Source organism: Ictidomys tridecemlineatus, chromosome 15 (assembly GCF_052094955.1).
Source record: "Ictidomys tridecemlineatus isolate mIctTri1 chromosome 15, mIctTri1.hap1, whole genome shotgun sequence".
Classification (NCBI taxonomy): Eukaryota; Metazoa; Chordata; class Mammalia; order Rodentia; family Sciuridae; genus Ictidomys; species Ictidomys tridecemlineatus.
The window spans coordinates 17,273,677-17,296,036 of NC_135491.1; the positions used below are offsets into that span (position 1 = coordinate 17,273,677).

The 22,360-nt window shown below is 45.5% G+C and overlaps 1 protein-coding gene and 1 long non-coding RNA gene across 8 annotated transcripts; one reads left to right on the forward strand and one right to left on the reverse strand.

Annotated features, from left to right (window-relative positions):
* Positions 1 to 441: 441 nt before the first annotated feature.
* Positions 442 to 10,404, reverse strand: Zbtb32 (zinc finger and BTB domain containing 32). Of its 7 annotated transcripts, XM_005330589.4 has the most exons (6): positions 9,611 to 10,401; positions 1,918 to 2,895; positions 1,605 to 1,678; positions 1,437 to 1,505; positions 1,158 to 1,319; positions 442 to 973 (listed from the first exon to the last, which is right to left on the reverse strand). In XM_005330589.4, exons 2-6 carry the CDS (start codon positions 2,793 to 2,795, stop codon positions 687 to 689), a joined length of 1,470 nt encoding a protein of 489 aa, XP_005330646.2. In that variant the 5' UTR covers positions 2,796 to 2,895; positions 9,611 to 10,401; the 3' UTR covers positions 442 to 686. The 7 variants fall into 7 exon arrangements, with proteins under 7 accessions (XP_005330646.2, XP_077889285.1, XP_077889287.1 ...); XM_078033159.1 differs by having other exon boundaries at positions 1,437 to 1,678; positions 9,611 to 10,404; XM_078033161.1 differs by lacking the exon at positions 1,437 to 1,505 and having other exon boundaries at positions 9,611 to 10,038.
* Positions 10,156 to 11,992, forward strand: LOC120887953 (uncharacterized). Its single transcript, XR_005731371.2, has 2 exons — positions 10,156 to 11,155; positions 11,914 to 11,992. It is a non-coding gene; the product is annotated as an uncharacterized LOC120887953 (long non-coding RNA).
* The last annotated feature ends 10,368 nt before the right edge of the window (positions 11,993 to 22,360 follow it).

Genomic DNA, 22,360 nt, shown 5'->3' on the forward strand with positions numbered 1-22,360 from the left:
CGTGGGCTGGGGAAGGGGCGGCAGCAGAGGATTAGTTTCAGGTCCAGGAGCGACTCGGGAGCCGTTCCGTCGGGTGTTGAGGCACGATGGTTGTGCGCTCAGGGAGAGGAGACGAGTAACCGAAAGCAGAGCCGGAGCATGCGCTTCTTTCCAGTTCTGGGCCGGGCGCGCCCAGATCAGTCAGCGCACCGTGCATTGCTGTGGATGGAGCCAGTGCCTCCGATCTCACAGTTCACCCCGATCCCTGCAAGACCTGACGTGAAGTTTGCCGAGATGCCGAGCCCTCATGGCCAATGGCCTCTGTGGGAGGCCCAGGAACCCGGAGAGATGGAGAAAGTGTCGGTCCCGCTGGTTAGCACAGCCACCAGGGGGCGCTACAAGACAAGGGGCTAAGCTGGGGAGGGCGGGGCGGGGGGCCGAAACACGGACTAAAGCCTGCGCTCGGCTTTCCTGTCCAGACCAGAGAGCACAGGAAACTCTTTATTATGGTGATAAAATCAACAGTTCCCATACAGTTAGTCCTCACTCGTGCGAATTTCAGCCCACAGGAGCTCGCTGACCCAGGCCTCTGTAACCCGCAGTCATCCGGGAGAGGGCTCTCGGCGCCTGTCCTGCGGCGCTTCTGAAGTCAGATTTGCTAAATCTAATTGGATTCGTCTGAGGCCAAAGGACCTACCAACACACCGTCAGGTGGTGGTGGAGGAGGCACTACCAGGAGAGGTGGAGGCCTGGGACGGCCTCGAGGATGAGGAGGAGGAAGAGTAGAGGAAGGTGGATCGTATGGTCCATCCGGGCGGGAGCTGGCTGGGCGAGTGGCCGCGCATGTGCGCCTGCATGGAGGCCAGGCTAGGGCAGCCGGCCCCGCACAGAGGGCAGCAGTAGGGAGCAGCCCCGTGTGTCCGCAGGTGCTTGGTCATGGCAGAGAAGTCCCGGGAGCGCTGAGGACAGAGGCTACAGGAGAAGGGTTTCTCTCCTAGGGCAGAGGGAGGGGGAGGCCATTTAAGGAAGGAACAGGGGACGAAGGCTGACCAAGCCTGGGGTACACTGGGCGACGAGACTGGGGAATTGCGCCGGAGCCGGAGAGGGGGACCCAGGAGTGGGTAGACCGCCGGTAGGGAAGGATGCCGACAGCTTCACGCTGGACTGGGCGCCCATACCTGTGTGGACTCGGTAGTGCGTCTCCATCTGATGCTTGAGTGCAAACCTCTTTCCACAGACAGAGCAAGAATAGGGCCGAGACCGAGCAGGAGGCGGGGGAGGGTGTTGGCGAGATGGGCAGCCTGCTGTGCCCTCATGACCCACACAGGTTGTCCGGGAGCCTGTGTGGACAGAGAAATCAAAGCGGGGCAGGGCCAGGAATCTCACAGTCTTAACATCTGGGCAAGAAATCAGTAGGTCCAGTGGAGCTGAAGCAAAAATGTCCTCACCCTACTCACCTGTGCGCTCCTGCCCAGAGTCTTCCATCTCCCCAGGGCTGACCTGCACAGGGCCCTGGGGGAGGGAACCTAAAGGGAGCAGAGTGAGGTGGGGGTCCCTGCTCAGGTCAGGCCTGGGACCCAGCCCTGGGGGAAGAGACCCTGTGTGCAGGACAGTGAGGGGCTTACCTGGGGTAGGGCTGGAGGAAGCCAACTGATTCTGACTCCAGAACCCTTTAGGGCTGTTCAGGGTCAGAGGGATCCTGGGGGACAGGGCAGGGAAGAATTATAGCCATAGAAAGACCTGGGAGCCTGGTCAACACTGGCCCCTTCCTGAACCCTCACGGTTTGGCCCTGGTTGCCCCTATGGTGGGAATTTCTTGGCCCAACACCAGCTTAGGAAATGTAGAGATAAGAGGTGTGGTACCCCTCATCCATCACTGCTACCCTTCTTGCACCACTCCCTCCCATTTTAGAGTCTTCCACTAGGCCCTTCACTCACCTCTTGTTCCAAGGCCAGACCTCCTGCCAGGTTCCAGTGCTGGGTGTGCTATGGGAGAAGGGAGTGCCATATCTGGGCGGCCACAGCAAGATGCTCCACAGGGCAGGCTGGTCCTCCCGCAACCAAGGGGCCTCGGCCCACCAAGGCTTGGGGATGATGCTGGTTTGGAGGGAACCTGCTGGGGGAAGGGGACTAGGGAACCCCTGAAGACTTTCCTCAGAGCCCCCTGTTCTCTCTGTCACCCTCACAACCACTCCTTGCTCTCTATATGCTTCCTGGTAGTCAACAGGGATTTGGCTGCGTTTCTTTGATCTCATCTCCCCCTGACCTTCTGGTATTGCTCTTGTCATCTCAGAGTACTCTATTGGTGGTTTGTGACCGTGCAATGTCTCCTGTTCCCTCCCACCAATTCTAAAAAATTTCTTTGGTTTTTGCATCTCTCCAAGCCCCCACAGTCCTCTTTCTGAATCCCTTGTGGGTTTCTCTGGCTCCTCCTGATGTTTCTTCAGCCCTTCATCCAGTTCTTCAGCCTTGTCCTTTCGAGCTCTCCTGCATGCCTCTTCCAGGGCCTGCACCCCCAAAGCCCTGGCTGCTTCCTCAAGAGGCCTCAGCTCCCCAGGCTGCAGCTCTACATTCTCCCCATAAACAAAGCTCAAAAGCTGGGCAAAGGTGGAAGGGCTGATGCCTTCTACCAGAGCCCACTGGCCCCTGCAGCCCAGCTGCTGGCTCACACCTGCTAGTACCAGGCTGTGTGCAGGAAACTCCTGGTCTCCTACGGTGATCATGGTATCACATAGTGCTGGCCGGAGCCTGGCTGCTAGCTGGACCAACCTATCAGAGCCATATGGGCTGAACAGTCTTGTTGGGGGGAGGGGCATTTTGCCTTGCCTTGGATACCAATCTTAGGGATTCTTAGAGAAAGACCACAATGTGGGGTCCTTGGCAGAAAGGGGAGGGAGATACAGCATATTCTCAAGCCTGTGGAGGGGAGGGGAGAAAGAATGAGTTTTTGGTCTTTGATCAGAGTTCTCTCTTCTGAATAGACCAAATAAGCTAACCCAAGAGAGGACCTAAACTTACCCAAAGTCATAACAGGAGCCAGTGGTGAAAATGTGGTGGTAAGAGAATGGAAATTAGATCAAATTCAGGTTTTAAACAGTAAGAACCAGGGCTGGGATTGTGGCTCAGTGGTAGAGTGCTCGCTTAGCGTGTGTAGGGCCCTGGATTCGATCCTCAGTACCACATAAAAAAAGATAATAAAGGTATTGTATCCAACTACAAGCAAAAAATAAATATTAAAAAAGAGAGAGAGCCAGAGAATTAACAGTTGTGGGTTTAAGACTAGTATAGGACGCAATCTCTGGCTTAAGAATAGTCATCATGGATACTTCTGCAGAGGAAGACCTCCAAGCTGCTGAGCTTTCCTCATTCTAGACAAAGGGATCATCAAAGAACAGTCAACGCTGGATTTAGGAATACAAAGACACAATTTTACAGGAGAGCTTAGAAAGCTAGTAGGTCCTCCCCAGACATACCTGAAAGCCAGAGAGGGCAGCAAGACAGTGGTCATGGCTGCAGGAGGGTCAAAGACATCCCTCAATCATCTCCCTGAGGCTGAAGCTTTTAGAATACATCTTTGGAGGAGGAACTGGAAGAGACTAAAGACTCCCATCCAGTGGGTTAAGAATGCAGATTCAGGAGCCATAGAGAGAAGGCTCCTGACTCAGTGATAGAGTAGGGTTTTGGAGAAGACTTTGGTGCCTGAGAAAGTAAGAGAAAGGGAATGGAAACTATAGAGGAGGAGGCTATTCTCTCCCAACATGAGGGTAAGGAGATGGTTTCATTTTGTTTCTCATAAGCCAAAAAGTGAAGAATAGAAAGAACTGTACAAGTCACATCAAAACCACCACATGGGCTCTTTTCTCTTTTTTGCCATACTAAGGATTGAATCCAGGAGTGCACTATCAACTGAGCTACATCTCCCCCACTTTTATTTTTAAATTTTGAGACAGAATCTCACGGAGTTGCCCAAGCTGGCTTTGAATTTGTGATCTCCTGACTCATCCTCCCAAGTAGCTGGGATTACAGGTATGCGATGAGGCTCCTGGCTCCATCATATTGACTTTTAAGAAGAGAACTGAGAACTCAGATACAAACAGAAACACAGCTTAGAGGCCAGCCAATACACCAGTTCTGGGTACAGGTTCTCCATAAGGACCCTTGTAGAAGAGAGAGTTATGACTTGGATGCCTCAGGGAAGTTACATGTTGGTAAGAAGTAGACAGGAAGAGGGGTGTAATGGGAGGAAAGCCTCAGCTGGGGAAAGGTATCCACTCACCGGTTGTAGCTGCCTCCTGACACCACATGCTCTGAAATGCTCTTGGGGATGCTGCCCCCCCACCCCCAAGTTAGCCCCGCCCCTGACTTCAGTCCTCCATTGGATGCCCCAAGTATCAGTCTGCCATAGTCCCCCAAGAGGGTGTGGCTTTATGCCTCTGCTTTACCCTGCAGGGGAGAGATGGCCCTTGTACTTCCAGAACCCAGCCTCTTAACCTCCTATCTCTTCATTTCTGAACTCTTAAGACACAGAAGTGACTCTCTGGCAATGAGGACTTTGGAATAATCTGATTTGCATTTAAGTATCATCTCTGCCCTTTACTAGTTGAGTCAACTTGGGCAAGTCACCTCTTTGAGCCTCAGTTACCTCATCTGTGAAATAAGGATAATCTCGTTTGCCTCATTTGAAGATGAAATGGCTTGAATATGAAAGTGGTTTATAGGTAATAGCACCATGCAGATGATATTAGTTCCCTTTCTTGGAGGTGGCTTAGTAGCTGAAAACTCTTCTATCTCAGAAATAAAAAAGGGATGGAAACATCTGGATTTCAAGGAGAGAAGGAAGGAGGGCCAAAAGCATGCCTCTTCCCTCTCCCTGGCTTAGTATTGGGAAGCCTCACTTGCTCTATGGGAATGAACTCTGTCATCTGGGCCACCACTGGGGACTGGATGTGTGTGTGACTCAGATCCTCCCACAAAGCTCTGCAAAGGGATAACCCCAGGAACAGCCTGTGGTGGTCTTCGAAGAGAAAATCTTCTTTTCTTGGGCTGATGACAAATGACATTTCTCTGAAATCAGAACCCTCTTTCATTTCCTGCCCTAGAGGTCAAGGTCCCTGGAGATTTCCCCTCCTTTCATACTTAAGCACTTTTTAGTGTGGGGAAGAGAAAAAGGCCTGAGAGGTTCAAATTTCTTTTTAGTTTGTTTCCTACAACTCCATTATCCCTGATCCCATAGCAAATTTTTCATTCATTCAACAAATGTTGGTAAAATATTTATGGTGTGTGTCTGGCATATCATATACATGCAATAAATAAGTAGAAGATAAACAAGTCAGGTGTTGGTAGATTGCTGTAGTGACAAGACATAGTCTGATTCCCCCTAACATCTCCTTTAGATCCTGGTCCCCTCCACCCAAATACTGTCTCTAAGGTCCCCTTTTTCCCTTTGGCTCCAGGATCCTAAAATGTTCAGAGTACCCTCCTATTCTCTCTTCCTCAATATCTAAAATACCTTCCATCTCATTCTAGCTTGGGTACAGGCAGGTATTAATTCTTCCTAGATCAGACAGGGTGTGTCAGTGGGTGAGGCTGGTGGAGGGGCACCAGGGTGGGGAGAGGGGAAGATGAGTCAGAGTGAAAGGGAACATGCAAATGGGCATGTGGTATTCACCTGCTACTCTGAAGCTTGAGTATTTTCCATTTCCGAGCTCATATCACCACCACACCCAGGGACACATTAGACACCCATGTAAAAGACATAAAACATCCTTCTGATATGTATATGAAGACAGGGAAACACCCTTCTTCCAACACAGAAATACAAGCTCTTAAAGTCCAGGAAGAAGTGGAGAAAGCCACTAGGAAGAAGCCCCCAAGTATAACAGGAAAGGTTCAGGGGTCTGGGAGATGAACTCATGACCATGTGGTCCCCTCCATCATGTGCCTGTGACTCAGCTGCCCTACTAGCACTGTTTGCTCATTGATGATCAAGAGTTGGAGACTGTGTTCAAAGGACAGCAACCTCTGTAAAACCAAATGCAGTTGACACAGAGTGTCAGTGGGCTTTCAAGGGAACCTAAAAGGAGGGAGAGAAAGGGAAGGGGACTCCCCACTGGGTGAACATAAACCCCCAAGAATGGGAAACCCCATCTTGCCTCCCGTTTAGGGTCTACCCCATCTAAGGATATCCCCTTAGCACCTCCTTAGAGGAATCCTCTGGGCCCTCTGCACCTCATGCTTGTGATACTCTAGGCCCTTCTCTGACCTCTTACTACATTTTTTTTCTGTATTGGGAATTGAATCCAGGGGTGCTTTACTGACAAGCAATAACCCCAGTCCTTTTATTTATTTATTTTGTATTTTGACACAGGGTCTCACTAAGGTGCCCAGGGCTGACCTCAAATTTGCAATCCTCCTGCCTCAGTCTCCTAAGTAACTGGAATTACAGGCATGTGGCAACATGCCCAGCTTCTCCCCCTACATTCTTGGTAATGCAGTCTAAACCATCCTGCACTAAGTAGTGACAACAGATGCAAATAGCACTTTGACTTGGTAGGAACACTGCTGATTTATTATTCTTGGATGTTCTCCCCTCTCTGGTCTCAAAAACCTTGCCTACCTTCCAATTCCCAGGATGACTCAATAGGTGACACTCAGGAGATATCATAAGAATGTATTGTCTCCCTGGGATAGAGGAAGGAAACCGCAGGTTAGGAGGACATGAGCCTGTAACATGGCAGAGTAAAGTACATAGGAAATATTAGGGTAGGTCATGTTGGAAAAGAACTTGTGGAAAAGGGGTATGGTTTTTGCTTCTGTTCTTTTCAATATTCAGATGACCAAGTCAAGTTTGAAGTCTGGTAGTTTTTATTCTGATAGATTTGACCAATGACACAATAGGGGGAAATGTGTGAAGTGCTCAGTGCACAGCCTGGCTGCAACATCAGAACTTTCCAGAAATCTTGGATCATAAGCTTCTTCAGGCACAACCCAGCTTGATGTAACAATGTCAACACAGCAATAAAAATATTGATTCTATTTAAATACTATAATTAAAATTAGATCATCAGACTAAGCCCTGGAGCTGAGCATGGTGGCACTTGCCTGTAATCCCAGCAACTTGGGAGGCTGAGGCAGGAGTATTGCAAATTTGATGCCAGCCCTAGGCAATGTAGTGAGACCCTGTCTCAAAACAAAAAAATAAAAAGGCCTGGGGATATAGCTCAGTGGCAGAGCTCCCCTGGGTTCAATTTCCATTACCAAATAAATAAATAAATGCCCTGGATAATTATTTGTTTTATGAAAATGTTCTCCCCCACCTTTTTTTTTTTCCCAGAGCTGGGTATCAAACCCAGGACTTCATGTGTGCTAGGCAAGCACTCTACCCATGAGCCATATCCCCAGCCAAATGTTCTCCCTTTATCTCACGTATTTTAAATATTGATCCCACTCCCCAAACCAAGCTGAACAAGATTCAATTTATAAAAACTCTACTAGGAAAAATTCTTCTCAGAAACACACCTCTTTCCACAATTCAAGGTGATGAAAGGCCTTTTATATAGATAAAGGCCAATTATTCAAATCTAACACGAACTTTCAAGATATTTGCTCTTTCTAGATAAGTGTGCTCAACATGTATCAGAGAAGACACCCAATGGGGTGAATTTGTTCCTTCCTTTAAACAGGTGCACTACATTACCCAAGAACCACATACATAGTCATACCCAGGCAAAATGAATCAAGGTCACAGAGACCCTATCATAGCGCACCTTTTGTGGATTAAATGGAAAACAAACTAGACTTGAAGCCAGAAACTTAGGGTCCACTGCATTCTCATAGTGGATGGCTATTCTTTAGTAGTAGTATTGTACCCAGTACTTGGTACCAGTACTTAAACTCAGGCAGAAAGCCCAGCTCTGATATCTTTTGGTTTTGTCCTTTCCCATGAGCTGAAAAATTCATGAGCATCTAGGAAGTGCCCACATGGAAACTGAAAGCACCCCCCACCAGCCGTGAGATCATGATCTGGGTATCCAGGGCCTGAAATTTGACACTAAAGTGGGCATTCATGGCCTACACGGGCCTCAACTCAGGTCCATTCAGGAGAGGACTGTGTGGCTGACATTTGCACCCTGGGTTCTCATTGTGTGTGAGGGGGGATGTAGAGCAAGCTTGGATGTGCAAACTAGTATGTGAGACGCCATGAGGTGTAAGCCAATACCAAATGTGGGAAGAATGGGGGAATATTTACAGTTTTGCCCATTCCCCATAAATAATACGGGAACCTATTTTATTCAAATTGGTCTTAAACTCTTGGGGTGGGGGCTCCATCCAATTGAGAATGTAAGCCATAGGACCAATCCATTACATTAAAAAAGTGTAGACATTCATACCATTTTACATATGAACAAATGATAAGAAATTCCAGATCGTTCTGAAGCCCATGCCTGAAGGGGATAAATATTCCTTTAGCTTATCCTTATAGCCCTTTTTTGCACCCCCCATACACACATTATACAAATTTTCCTCTAATTTCTAGGAACCAACAGACCCCTGAAGTCCACTCATATACTACCAACCCCCTGCATTCCCATCCATGTATACAAAAGTACTCTGAAAGCTATACCACCATTGAACAGCTGAATGAAATTAGATACTGACATAATGCCCCATGAGTATAAAAAGATGATTAATACAGACAACCTGGGTGATTTCCTGAAGATCAGACTATCTCACACACTTATTATCCTCTAGGACAATACCCCTGCACCTGCCTCTTCTTACAACCTGATATCTTCTGGAAATGACCAGAAAGAACATGGGGAAGAGTGGGGATGAGACTGAAAAGCCCCAAACAACACCTATTCCCATTGTATCTAGAGCTACCACAGGGCAATAATAATTCATTCAGGGAAACCAGCTTGGCTGGGATTCAGAGGCTTCCTTCCCAGAACCTCCATAGGATCTCTTCCCTAATCTCCTGGCTACATTGTTCAACCCAGACCCAATATTGAAAAGTCTGCCAAGAGAACCTCAAATCACAGTCCAGAAACCCTCTAGAAATCCTTGGGACCACAGGTTCCCAGCACAGCCTGGGCACAATAATGACCCTTGACAATTTCCCAGTGGACTGTCAACCTCACTAACACTCATTCCCTGCCCAGGCTGGGCCCCCAAACCCCAGAAAACCTCCCAAGTACACACTAGTTTCATCTTTTGGCCAGTGACTACATAATCTTCGAAAAACCACAGGACTCCACTCTCAGTTGCTAGGTCCACACTCAGTCCAGAGACTCCAGACAACTTCTCACTGTCCAGACACCATACTTCAAAGTCAGTGAACCCCCAGAACACACTTACAAATGCAGGCTGGCCTCAGGGACCATGGCCCAACTCAGAGGGCATGCTAGCTTGACTTTGGCCCAGCCTAGGTCCCAAAGTGCCCAGAAGCCCCCACTTCAGCCTTTCCAGGACAGAGGAAGGCCCAAAGGAACCAACTTTCTCTACCCTCACTTCCGATCCTTAAAGGGGACACTCAAGTCCCCTGGACTCCAGTTTTGCCAAGTGCCAGGTCCAAGGCCAAAGAAAAAGGATTTTTTGCTTTTTGTTTTTGTTTTAAATCCACGGCACTCACCAACTCAGACCCTGTTCCTTCTCCCCATTCAGGGTAGCGTAAGCCCGAGTGACCGAGTGACCGTTAGAAAGAGCTGAGCAGCGCGAGGCCAAGAGCTGGTGCCCAGAGCTCTAGGAGCCTGGATCTCGAAGCGAGCGCTGATTGGTTGCAGCGTCAGCCGCGCTCTCTCTCTCGGCTCCTGCGGGACGAGGGCACTAAACAGCTGGGAGGCACCTAGGACAGCGCCACTTCTTCGAAGCTGATTGGCTGTGGAGCTCAGGCGGAGAAGCAGATCCTTGACTCTGATTGGTCCAGGGGCTTAAGCCTCGCGCCTCTAAGGCTGAGATCTCATTTGTCTTCCAGCCCATCGCTAGAGTTGATTGGCTATGGAGTTTGCCCTTTGCCACCATCTGTGAATTGGGCCCTGAACCCCCTTCGACCAGAATAACCTTGAGGCTCTTTGGGCAAGATCTTAGAGAAACCACCACCTTTCTTGCTTTTATCCTGCTATCCTGAGTGGCTTTGTTGTTGGCGGCGGCGGGAGGTGGCGGGGTGGGTGCCGGGGATTGAACTCAGGGCCACTCAATCACTGAGCCACATCCCCAGCCCTACTTTGTATTTTATTTAGAGACAAGATCTCACCGAGTTGCTTAGAGCCTCGGTGTTGCTGAGGCTGGCTTTGAACTCGCGATCCTCCCATGCTGAGCCGCTGGGATTACAGGCCTAAGTGGCTCTTGTTTGCAAACCCTTTCAGTTTTCTCTCAACCTCCTACAATCTGTGGAGATTTACACTCTATATAAGCGCGAGGGGGGCGTGTAGGCTGCTTCCACGTTTGATTGGCTGGGAGGCCAGGATTCAGAAGCCGGTGGTGGCTCCCGTTTCCCGCCTCTTCCCCTGCCCCACTGGTGATTGGCTGCACAACTCACCCTGCCTCACCCGGAAGTATTCGGGAGCAGGAAAGACACAAGACCGGACAGCGCCTTGACCGGTGATTGACTTAGATACTCTCACTGCAATTCTCCCTGACTCGACTCTCTGCAGAGCCAGGATTAACTATGTACTGCGGTACCAGCCATCCACCACACCGTAGCCCAATGTGCTGCCCCAACATTAAATGGCCAGAGGACTTCCGCCTAGCCATAGCTTTGGGTGCTGACAAGTCGCTAGCTCGCACCACGCCAATCTCCCGCTGCCAGCTGACTGCACTTTCCACGCACCGGCCAGCTGCGGTTGCACGGCTGATTGGCTGGCACCAGTCTCTTCTAAGTGGCTCCGTCTAGAGTGTGCCCTCGGACACATCCAATGAGACGCGAGGGCGCTTTAAAGAGGCGGGCATTGCTCTGCCGGTGCCACTTCTGATTGGTCCGAAGGCTCACTCTTCTCTCTTGATTGATCAGCGTGTAGGAGGGAGCGGAAGGAGGGCCCAACGGTTTCAGGCTGTTTTTAGAGCTCTGCTGGGGGCTCAGCAAAGGGTTGCGGGCACCTCCCTGCCGGCGGCTGCTAGAGGAACTAGGGTTAGGAGGAATGGGAACGGGCAAGAAGACCCACTTGAGGAGGGCAACACGGTAAGGACCTGGGTCAGTAGCCAGAGCCTTGAGTGGCGACAGAGACACCCCCAGAGGAGTTCCCAGCCCGAGAGGGAACAAAAACCTCAATAAGTACAACCATCGTCGCGATCGTCGCGGTGGTAGTAGTAGCAACCACAACTCGCGTTATGGAGCCCTTCCCACGCATCGCTCTCTGCGCGTCATCTCGTTGAATCTTTCCAAATAAACCCGCAAGGGAGACTATTGCTATGCGGGTTTAACCTCGGAGCTCAGAAAGCTGAAGTCATTTGTCTCAGGTCACACAGCGAATATAAGCATTGCTTGAACCCTGTACTGGTGAGAGTCCAGCCTTTGAGCCACACTATTGAGTAGGGTTGATCTTGTGGGTCTGATGTGGTCACATGGTTCCTGCCTGGTTTGCCTCATCTACAAATGAAAGGTTTTTTGTTTTTGTTTGTCTTTTGGATTTGGATCTGAACCTGAAGAGTCTGCATATTTTCAAGTCCTCGAATATTTGAGAGAATTAATTGGCATTGTAAAAAAAGATTATTTTAAAAAATCAAGGCTGGAAGAACAGCTCAGTGGTAGAATTCCTGTCTAATTTGTGCAAGGCCCCGGGGGTGGGGGGTGGGGGGAGTCGACTGTATAATATCTTTGCCACTTATTCTACACTTAAACTGAACCAGGCCGAGTTTAAATGCTTTACCTACATCGTCTGACTGAATCCTTGTAGCAAATTCTAACAGGTATTTACTGTTATTATTCTCATTTTGCAGATATGAAAACTGAAGCTGAGAGAAGAAACTGATTGTTCCTAAGATCTCACTAAGAGGAATGTCAGAGCTCGAATTTGAATAGGCCTGTTCTTCTTACTCCAGACCTCAGCTCCTAACCGTTCATATATAATATCCTAACAGCTACAGTGTCCAGAGTGCAGACACACATGCTCCTGGGGAATACTCACAGCTGCCCTGAGAAGTGCTGATAAGACTCTTTGGGCTCACCAAGATAATGTTAGCTAGGTCATATAGTTCATCTAAGGCTGAGCAAGGAGTAGAAGGTCACATGACCTTCCCAATCCAAACCTGAGGGTTAATCACTTCTCCTACTTCCCATTAGACAGATAAAGAAACACACCCTGGCAGGGCGCCATAGCACACGCCTGTAATCCCAGCGGCTCCAGAGGCAGAGGCAGGAGGATCAGGAGTTGAAAGCCAGGCTCAGCAATTTAGCTAAGCGCTAAGCAACTCGGTGAGACCCTGTCTATAAAATACAAAATAAGGCTAGGGATGTGAGAACCCTGAGAAGAAATCAGCTGGAATGCAGCTCCAGATTTTTCTGACTCCAATGGATCATCCCCTGAGCCACAATACTTCCAGGAAGTACTTGTCTGATAGATCCTAGGTGGAATCAGTTGAGTTCTAACCCAGTCAAGCTTATTTATAAACTGAGTTCATGTGGTCCCAATTTTGGCCCTAAAGGTGTTTGAGGGTGTATTTACAATGGCTTCTCATTGAGAAGCCCTAATGATAATTTCTAGTTTATTGAACCCTTTTTGTAGACTAGGTAAGGTAGGAAGTATAATGCATTGTATTATCTCACTGATTTCCCATAATAATTTTAGTACTTAGGGATTGTTACTGTCCCCATTTTATAAGTGAAGAAACTGAAAGCCAGGGAGGGATTCTATGTAACGTTCCTGTATTTACAGAGCCAGAAAATGGTGGAGCCTGGAAGGGAACACAAAGAATCCTACTCCAAAGTCCTCAAATTTACATTCAGCACTGGGCTCTGGTAGGGTGGAATAGGATGGGTTGTCAGCTTGGTTCTGAGGGTTGAATTGCAGGATTTGTAGAGTTAGTTGTCTAGAAAGTGGAGAAACAGTTATTGCTTATTGAGCACCCAATCCATGCCAGACTCTATTCTAAACTTTAATATAGCCCAAGAATCATAGGAGGGGGGCTGAGGATGTGGCTCAGTGATGGAGTGCTTGCCTGGCACATGTGAGGCACTAGATTTGATCCTCAGCACCACATAAAAATAAAATAAAGGTATTAAAAAATTATAAGAGAAGCTGGGGTTAATTAGATGGATGCTGGATCCAAATTTGCCTGTATTCATATCCTGGTCCTGCTACGCAATAGTTGTAAGACCTTTGGCTAGTTAATTCCTGTGGACCTGAATTTCCTGAACTATAAAATGGGGACAATAATAGTACATACCTATCAGAATAGAGAGAATCAAAATAAGTAATAGAACAGTGAAATCTCTTCTCAACTGTCCTGGAAACTGTTGTTTCCTTGCAATCCACTACTTTGACTCTGTTCTAGACCCTGAAAATTAAGGCTGATATCTGAACTTAGTATGTTTGAGATCAGTAAGAAGTCCAGCTGGAGCCAGGCAGTTGATTAAGACTCAGGAACTCAGCTCAACTGCACAAGTGTTCACAGCATATTTAGAAATAACTCTGTACTTTACAAAGCAGAAAGGAATTTCACTAAGTTCACTAAGCTTTGATCTCTGGAAAAACTGAAGGCCATGATTATTGAGGATCAGCAACCAAGATTACACAGGGATTTAGAGGTGAAACTTAGAATTCAGGACTTGAAGCTCCTTGGAGCCCATGTGTAGGCATCAAAAGATTTGCATTTACTTAAATACTAACCTCCATAGTATATGTCAGCCACATTGAGCCCTGGAGAAGACCCAGCCCCTGCCTTCACAAATTTCACCTAGTCTGCAGATAGAAAAAGGAAATCGAGTACAACAGGGAATCACATTTGACAGTGCTTTAGAGGATGGGCAAGGTGCTATATGATCAGAGGACAAGTGGAATGAACAGTGTGGGCACCAATAAAAATGCAGAAAAGTGCTTTGTATGTTGGCAGAGAAAGTGGGAAAAGCAGGTATAGGGAGAAATCTGATGTTCACAAAGTGAAGCTGGAACAAGTACTAAAAGGCCCAGAGGAAAACCTTGTGACCTACACTGTGCCTGTTGCCAAACCCTGCATAACTTCTCCCAGCTGGAGGCCTGGAAAAAGATGGCTGCCCTAGCAAAGGCCTCCCCAAGAAGCAAAGTGGTATGCACGTGACTCCGCCAGAAGCTTGCTAGGCAGACTCTGGGACCCAAGTGACAGAAGTGCCCTAGGGCACTCTTCCCTGGGGAAGCACAAATCTGGCTTGACCTTCTGCCCAAGGATCTTTGATTCCGTAGCCTCAGATGGGACTTTTACGCATATGAAGTAGTAATTTATGAAAACCGAAAATAAAAATAGCAAAAGGAACCAGGCGAGGTGGTACATGCCTGTAATCCCAGCCGCTCCAGAGGCTGAGACAGGAGGATTGTGAGTTCAAAGCCAACCGCAGCAAATGCGAGGTGCTAAGCAACTCCAGTGAGACTCTGTCTCTAAATAAAATACAAAATAGGCTCAGTGGTTTGAGTGGCCCTGAGTTCAATCCCCAGTAAAAAAAAAAAAAAAAAAAGCAAAATCATAATGTTAACTACCCAGATCTTAACCCTTTCAGGGGTTGGAGGGATAGCTCAGTTGAAGAGTGCTTGCTTAGTGCTTGCCTTATCTGGGCTCAATCTTCAGTGCTAGCAAAAAAAAAAAAGAAAAGAAAATGATACATTTTATGAAATACCTTGAAAGAACCTTAATTTTTTAAAAATTTCTATAATTTTTTTTTACAATTTGCTTTTTCATTCATTGCATAATATACCTCCCCTAAGATCACAGCATTTACAGTTTTGTAAAAGTGCTACAATTTATAAACTATTCTTGTTGGATCACTAAGTTATGTCCAGTTTTTCACTCTTATAAGGAAGGCTGCAGTTTATATCTTTGTACATTTCAATGATTATTTCCTTTGTATAAATACTTAGATTTCCTAGTTCAAAAGCTATGCAGATTTTAATGCTTTTGATGGTTATTGGTAAAATATGCTGATTTAATATGCATTGAAAATATGACAGTTTAAGCCCTACACAAAGTCCCAGACGCAGCCAGGCATGGTGGCACATGCCTGCAATCCCAGCAGCTCAGGAGGCTGAGGCAGGATAATCAAGATTTTATAGCCAGCCTCAGCAAGATTGAAACTCAGTGAGACCCTGTCTCAAAATAAAAAAATAAAAAGGGCATAGAATGTTGCTCAGTGGTTAAGCCCTGAGTTCAATCGCTGGTACCAAAAAAAAAAAAAAAAAAAAAAAAAAAAATTTCCAGAAGCATGCTCCTTGCTTCATACCATATCATATAGCTAATTTACAAAATTTGGGTGGGGACTGGGGCTGTGGCTCAAGCGTGCTCGCCTGGCATGCGTGCTGCCCAGGTTCGATCCTCATCACCACATACAAACAAAGATGTTGTGTCCGCCGAAAACTAAAATAAATAAAATTTGGGTGGGGGGTACTGCATGATTAAATCTGGGGTGCTTAACCACTGAGCTACATACCCAGCCCCTTTTATTTTTTTTATTTAGAGACAGGGTCTTGCTAAGTTGCTGAAGCTGGCTTTGAACTTGTGATCCTCCTGCCTCAGTCTCCTGAGTTGCTGGTATTTCAGGCATGCACTACCACACCTGGCTTCATCTAGCTAATTCAAAAAGCAAAACAAAAACAAAATGAACACACAAAAACCTTTTTTTTAAAATTTATTTTTTAAGAAAGAGTGAGAGAGGGGAGAGAGAGAGAGAATTTTTAATATTTATTTTTTAGTTCTCGGCGGACACAACATCTTTGTTGGTATGTGGTGCTGAGGATCGAACCCGGGCCACACGCATGCCAGGCGAGCGCTCTACCGCTTGAGCCACATCCCCATCCCCACAAAAACCTTTTTAACACCTTCTAATTAACTTAAATAGCATGGATTATTTTTACATTTGATTATTCATTTGCATATATTAATATTCTTTGAAATACTGCATTCTGCTTTTCTATTTTTCTTATTAGTTCTTTTAAGTTATATGTGACAAAATCATTTTTGATAAAATTATAAAAGCATGGGATATATCTTATTCTATTAGAATTTCATTCTTATGGATGTACACGGTGGTGGGATTCACTGTATTGTTTTCATGTATGTACATGGGAAAAAACTATGTCAGATTCACGCCACTGTCTTTCCACTGCTTATCCCCCCCTTCCTACCATCTCCTCTTGTCTAATCTACTTTATTTCTATTCTTCTATTTCCAGCATTTTAAAAGAGTGTTTTCACAAGGTCAAGTTTGAGCAAGGCATGTCTATAATACCAGCTACTCAAGAGGCCAGACTTACTGAGATCCTGTTAAAAAATACAAAATGAAAAGGGCTGGGGATATAGTTCAGTGGTAAAGTACCACTGGGTTGAATCTTCAGTACTGGAAAGAAAAAAGGAGAAAGAAAAGGAGAAAAAGAAGGTGGTTATATTTGGGATTTTATCACTCACTCTACCTGAGGATTTATATGATAAGCATCCCATTGGTAATTATCTGGGATTCAAATAGGGCTGCTTCTCCACAAAATTTCTTGGTATTATATGATATGTGTCACAATGACTATTTACACCACTCCTTACTGAATGCCATGACAGAAATGTAGCATAAACTCATTCTGTTTTGAACTTGATTGGAATCATTTTCTTGAAGAGGTACAGGAAAGTCTAGTTGGGAATGGCATTTGTATATCATGATTATAAAAAAAATTATCGGTCACTGCTCTGTTATTTCTAGATTATCTGTGACTCTTAATGGTAACTCACTTGGCATCAGACAGTGATGTAATCAAGAGATGCAGTTCTTGGACTTACAGTTTGATCTTTTGTTTATTAATCTTGAATACTGTATTCTTGCTATAATCTTTTATTAGTTCTATGATGGTTACTATTGTTGCTGTCATCTGTGAATAAAGATAGTCCTATTTATTCTTTCCCAATCTATATACCTTTTATATCCTTTTCTTGTCTTATTGCATTAGCAGGACTTCCAGTATAGTGTTAAAAGGACTGTGAGATGGGACATATATTTCAATTTGATCTTACATTTTGTTCTATTTTTTTTTTTGGTCTTTTTTGTTGTTTGTTTTTTTTTTTTTTTTTTTTGACAGGAGGGATTTGAATGCTAGGGACATTCTTTTTATTATATTTCCAACAGGACTAGAGTGTTACTCCAGAAAGATCATTTTCTTAAATTTACCTTTTATTTCCCTTCAATTTACCTTAAATTTACCTTTTCTACTGTATTTCTATTTCAGTGCCAGGGTATCTAACAGACATCTAAGGGTATCTTCATATCTTTAATAGATTTCCTACTTGGGTTTTGAAACAGGAATTTCAACATGAGTTAGAGCCTTATCTTTTCAACCTCCTGTAATATCTGAAATGTTGAAAAAGCACCTATTCACAGGATAATTCTGCTTACTGGAGAAATGGCCCAAGGACTGGCTACTGTTGGCACTCTTTGCCATCTGACTTCTTCCAGGGAACTCCTCTATTTGAGGAAATCCTAACAATGGAATACTCAAGTGGAGGCATTTGATTACCTCTGCTGGAGACTGTGTGGGCTATCTTTTCATCTACCCTGTGTGGTAGATTATGAAAATGGCCTCCATGATTCTCCTCCATGCTGTATACCTTTGGGTAACCACCTCCCACACCAACTCTGGGCTTGCTTTGATATATGAGACAACAAATGTGACAAAAACAGAGCCTTGATAATTGCTTGTGCACGTTGGGACTTGTGTCCTCTTTAGCTGCTCTTGGGAACTCTGCACCATGTGAATAAGCCAGGACCAGCCTGCAGTAGACACATGGCCTAGAGAGAGCCATTGTCCCAGCTACATACACCACTGCCAACAAGCCCCAAATGCCACACATGGGAGGGTGCTCTAGCCCAGCCAGCCCCAGACTCTCCACTAGCAGACTGCAGCTGAAGGAAGGAGCCCAGGTGAGACCAACAGAACTGCCCAGCTGAACTCAGCCCGAATGGTCCTTAGGTAGGATAGAAGAAATAAGAGACACGCTAGAAGACAAAGGACAAAAAAAATAGGATTCAAACCATAGTTCTGCATGCTTGTTACCCACTAAGCCCTATCTCCCTTCTGGGCCTGTTACTTCCACATTCCTGGGAAGTCTGTCATCTACCTGTGCTCTGTTAAACATCCAATCAATCCATCAAAGAGATACACTATCTTGAGGAACCTATAACTTGGGGACTTTCCAGGGCTATCTACTGATCAGATAATGAAGACCACATCAGCCTAAGCATCCTGAGTGGCCAGACCAGTAGAAGTCAGCTTGAGATGGTCATTCCCACATTCCTGCATCCAGCAAGTTTCCAGAAGAGCTGGGAACTCACAAAATGAGTCTCTCTTGAGATTGCCCACATTCTCCCTTAAATATGTATCTCCTTCCTATTAAACGTCTATGTCTCTAACTGGAATGTGCTGAAATTCTTTTCTTTCACGAACACCAAGAACCCTGTTGGTCCTCTGAGGACACCTCCTGGTGACAAGTCTAATAGAGTCAGAGGGGGAAAACATTATTTTAGGGCACTGTGTTTTGGGGTTCTTAACAAAAGCTACCTGATAAACCTGGACTGGAATCATTTTTAGGCAAAAAATATCACTATCCATGACTAGGTATAGACCTTGAAAATTGAACATTTTGTTTTCTGTTTCCAGATTTGTTTCCTCAAATTTCAGAATAAGTTTTTATGAAACAAACTTTAATATCTGGATTTTTTTTTTTTTTGGTGGGGGTGATACTGGGGATTGAACCCAGGGGCACTCGACCACTGAGCCATATCTCCAGCCCTATTTTTTGTATTTTGAGATAGGGTCTCAATGACCTCAACTCAATGAGTCGCTTAGCTCCTTGCTTTTGTTGAGGCTAGCTTTGAACTCCCAATCCTCCTGCCTCAGCCTCCTGAACTGTTGGTATCTTCTTTTGATTGATTTTTTTTTCAGCAAGGCTGGGAATGGCCCCTCAAAAAGGCCTTTTTTTTGTCCCTCTGCATTCTGTTTTTCATCTTTCTGTTTCCATGTGGAGAGAAGCTGAGAAAGCTGTCAATTCAGTAAGAAATAAGGATACTATTCATGAGGATTTTGTTTTTGTTTTCTTGATACTGGGGATTGAACTGAAGGGCACTTTACCACTGAGCTACATTCCCCAGTCTTTATATTATATTATATATATTATTTTTTTAAAATTTGAGACAAGTTTTCACGAAATCGCTGAGGGTATCTCTAACTTGCTGAGGCTGGCCTCAGACGTGGCCAACCTCCTCTCTCAGCCTCCCGAGTTGCTGGGATTACTGGCCTGCGCCACCGCGTCAAGCTACTTCAAGTTTTAATAGATAGATATCTTACTTGGGTAAGTGGCGCGCCACCAGCTGGGCTCAAAATGGCCATCATTTGCAATGTGAAGAACTAACAGCCACTTACTAGTCACACGGCCCAGTGGGAATGAGAACAAAATGAGAATCAGGAAGCCCTGGCTCCAGCAGCGTCCCTCCGGCGACCTCTACTGGCAAGGCCGAACACGACAAGTGGAACTGGAAGGAAGAAGTGGGTAACTCGCTCAGGGGGCGCAGGGGCCTCCAATATCAATAAAAACAAGGGCGACGTCAATGGCCAACACTGAAATCCTTCAGTGCTTTCTCAGTCATTTGTCACCCCGCCGTCTGGAGGAAGTTTGGCTGAGGGAGGGAGTAGAGGTCATTTCTGCGCCCCCCCCATGTGACCCCCGTCCCTAGTCTCAGGGTCACCGACAGCTGGGTCACCGCTCGCGGGCCGGACCGGAGGATGGGACTGCCAGGGTCCTGAGGGTAGGTCAGGTCTGCGGCCGGGAATGGTCGCTCAGAACTTTCCAGGCCCCCCCCCCCCCCCCCGCACGGTGTTGGGAGAGAACTGGTTCCAACAGGGACGACAGGGACCGACCCACGGGGACACCAGGGACACCGCACTGCTGGGATGTGCATGTGGTGCAGAAACCACCCGCCTCCTTTCCTGGCTGGCTTCGGTTTTGTTTTTTATTTTTCTCTTTTCCTTCTAGGCATCTACTCTCCTCGGACACGTCTGTTTCTCTTATTGATTTTACCTGTGACCCCCTGTCCCCAGAAGGTCAGCGGTATAAAGGGACAGTCTGAAGTCTAATTTGTTCCCCGACGGGTTCCCAGATCCTAGAAGAGCCCTGGATGCACAAGACTGGCCAGCAATGGATGTCACAATGAAGGACTGAGGCTGGGACCCCGGCGCTGGGCCGAAGCCTGCGACTCAGGAGACTGAGGCAGGAGCATTGCGAAATCAAAGCCATCCTCAGCAACTTAAGGAGACCCTGTTAAAAAAAAAAAAAAAAAAAAAAGTCCTGGGATTTAGCTCAATGTCAGGGTGCCCCTGAGTTCAAGGATATTCACAATTTTACCACCTAGGACACGGACCTCACTTTAATAGCTCAAGCTTATTAGTGACCTCTCTGCATTAGATAAGCTCTCTCACATCTGCAAAGTTCACTTCTCACAATAATATTGCTCTTAAATGGTCATGAGTTACACCACCATTCTCAAAAACCTTACCTAAAAATGTAAAATTTTCCCTTTAAGGAGGTTGACCCCCTCTGGGCTCTCCCAGATCTCACTCAAAATTCTTACCTGCAAGGCCACCTACTGGGGCAACTGCGGGTCACTGGCCGTATTTTCCAGAGAAATATTTCTGCCTCCAGCTTCCTATCCTTCTGGAAAGCCGGTTCCCTGCTCTCTGCTCTGTCTCTAACTCAGACTCTTAGCCTAGTGGTTCTAAGGGGAATACAATCAAAAATCCATTTTTTCCACAACTTGATCCTGTGTATCTCTGCCTGGTCTCCATCTTTCGTTTCTCACTGGCCCATCTCCCGGTTCCTAACTTTCCTTTCAAAGACATTCTAAAATCATGTCATCAGATAAAAGGTTTCAAATAAAGATGTACTGGGGAATGAAACCTACCAGATTATGTTATGTCCTTATATAAATATATACATATATATGCATATATATACCCACATATTTTAATTTCTGTGACTATATATGTGTGTGTGTATATAGATATATGATGCACTAATCAAATGAACAATAACACAATAGAAGAGAGACCAATAGAATAGCAGATAGGGAAGGGAAAAGGAAGGTTCTCGGGAATGAGATTGTCGAATTATGTGCATGCACAACTATGGCACAATGAATCCCATTGTTAAGTGTAATTGTAGTGTACCAGTATAGAAAAGTTTCAAATAAGGGCAGTGGATCCTTTGAAAAAGTCACAATACAAATGTAAGTGTAAATTATTTTTAAAATAGTCAGCATTTGGGGGCTGGAGTTGTGGCTCAGTGGTAGAGCGCTTGCCTAGCATGTGTGAGGCACTGGGTTTGATCCTTAGCACTACATGGACAACTAAAAACATATTTTAAAGAATGGTCACCATTTTGTCAAACTAGGTAATCATTCTGGAAATTAAGGAAAACTAATCATCATAAAGATAAAACTATATTAAGAGAGGTTATACATCACAAAACTTTCCTTCCCCCTCTCTCTCTTGTGGAGTTATAAAATCAGAAATATACCTTCGGCTTTTAAAAAATAAACTTTGGGGGCTGGGATTGTGGCTCGGTGGTAGAACACTTGCCCGGCACGTGTGAAACACTGGGTTAAAGTCTCAGCACCACATAAATAAGCAAATAAAGACATTGTGTCCATCTACAACTAAAAATATTTTTAAATAAATAAATAAAAATAAACTTTGGAAGAAATTTTGATTTACAGAAAAGTTGCAAAGATAATACAAGCTCTTGAATGTTTAGGTTACCAAAGATAATAAGAGCTCTTGTATATACTTCACCCAGTTATAGCTTCATTCAGGTACCCCTAATGCTAATATATTGCATAACAAGGCACGTTTATTAACACTAAGATTAACAGCAATGAGATATTATGATATTATTAACCAAATGCCACACTTTATTTAAATTGAACTTTTTTTTTGCTAAGTCTTTTTTTCCTCTCTTCCAGGATCCAATTGAGGATAACACTGAACTTAGCATTAATTTTTGTACTTTGCATTTTTCTCATTGAACAATGTACCTTGCAGATGATTTCATATCAGCAGATGTAAATGTGGTTCCTTTTATTTATTTATTTATTTTTAAAATTTTTAATATTTACTTTTTTTTTTAGTTTCAGCAGACACAACATCTTTGTTTTTTTTTTTTGTACATGGTGTGAG

Coding starts and splice junctions, on each gene's coding strand:
- Zbtb32 (XM_078033159.1), bottom strand. CDS start 2,795: ATGCCCCTCCCCCCAACAAGACTGTTCAGCCCATATGGCTCTGATAGG. Junction 1,679..1,917: donor GTCTGGCCTTGGAACAAGAG/GTGAGTGAAGGG, acceptor CCTGTCCCCCAG/GATCCCTCTGACCCTGAACA. Junction 974..1,157: donor GCACTACCGAGTCCACACAG/GTATGGGCGCCC, acceptor CCTCTGCCCTAG/GAGAGAAACCCTTCTCCTGT.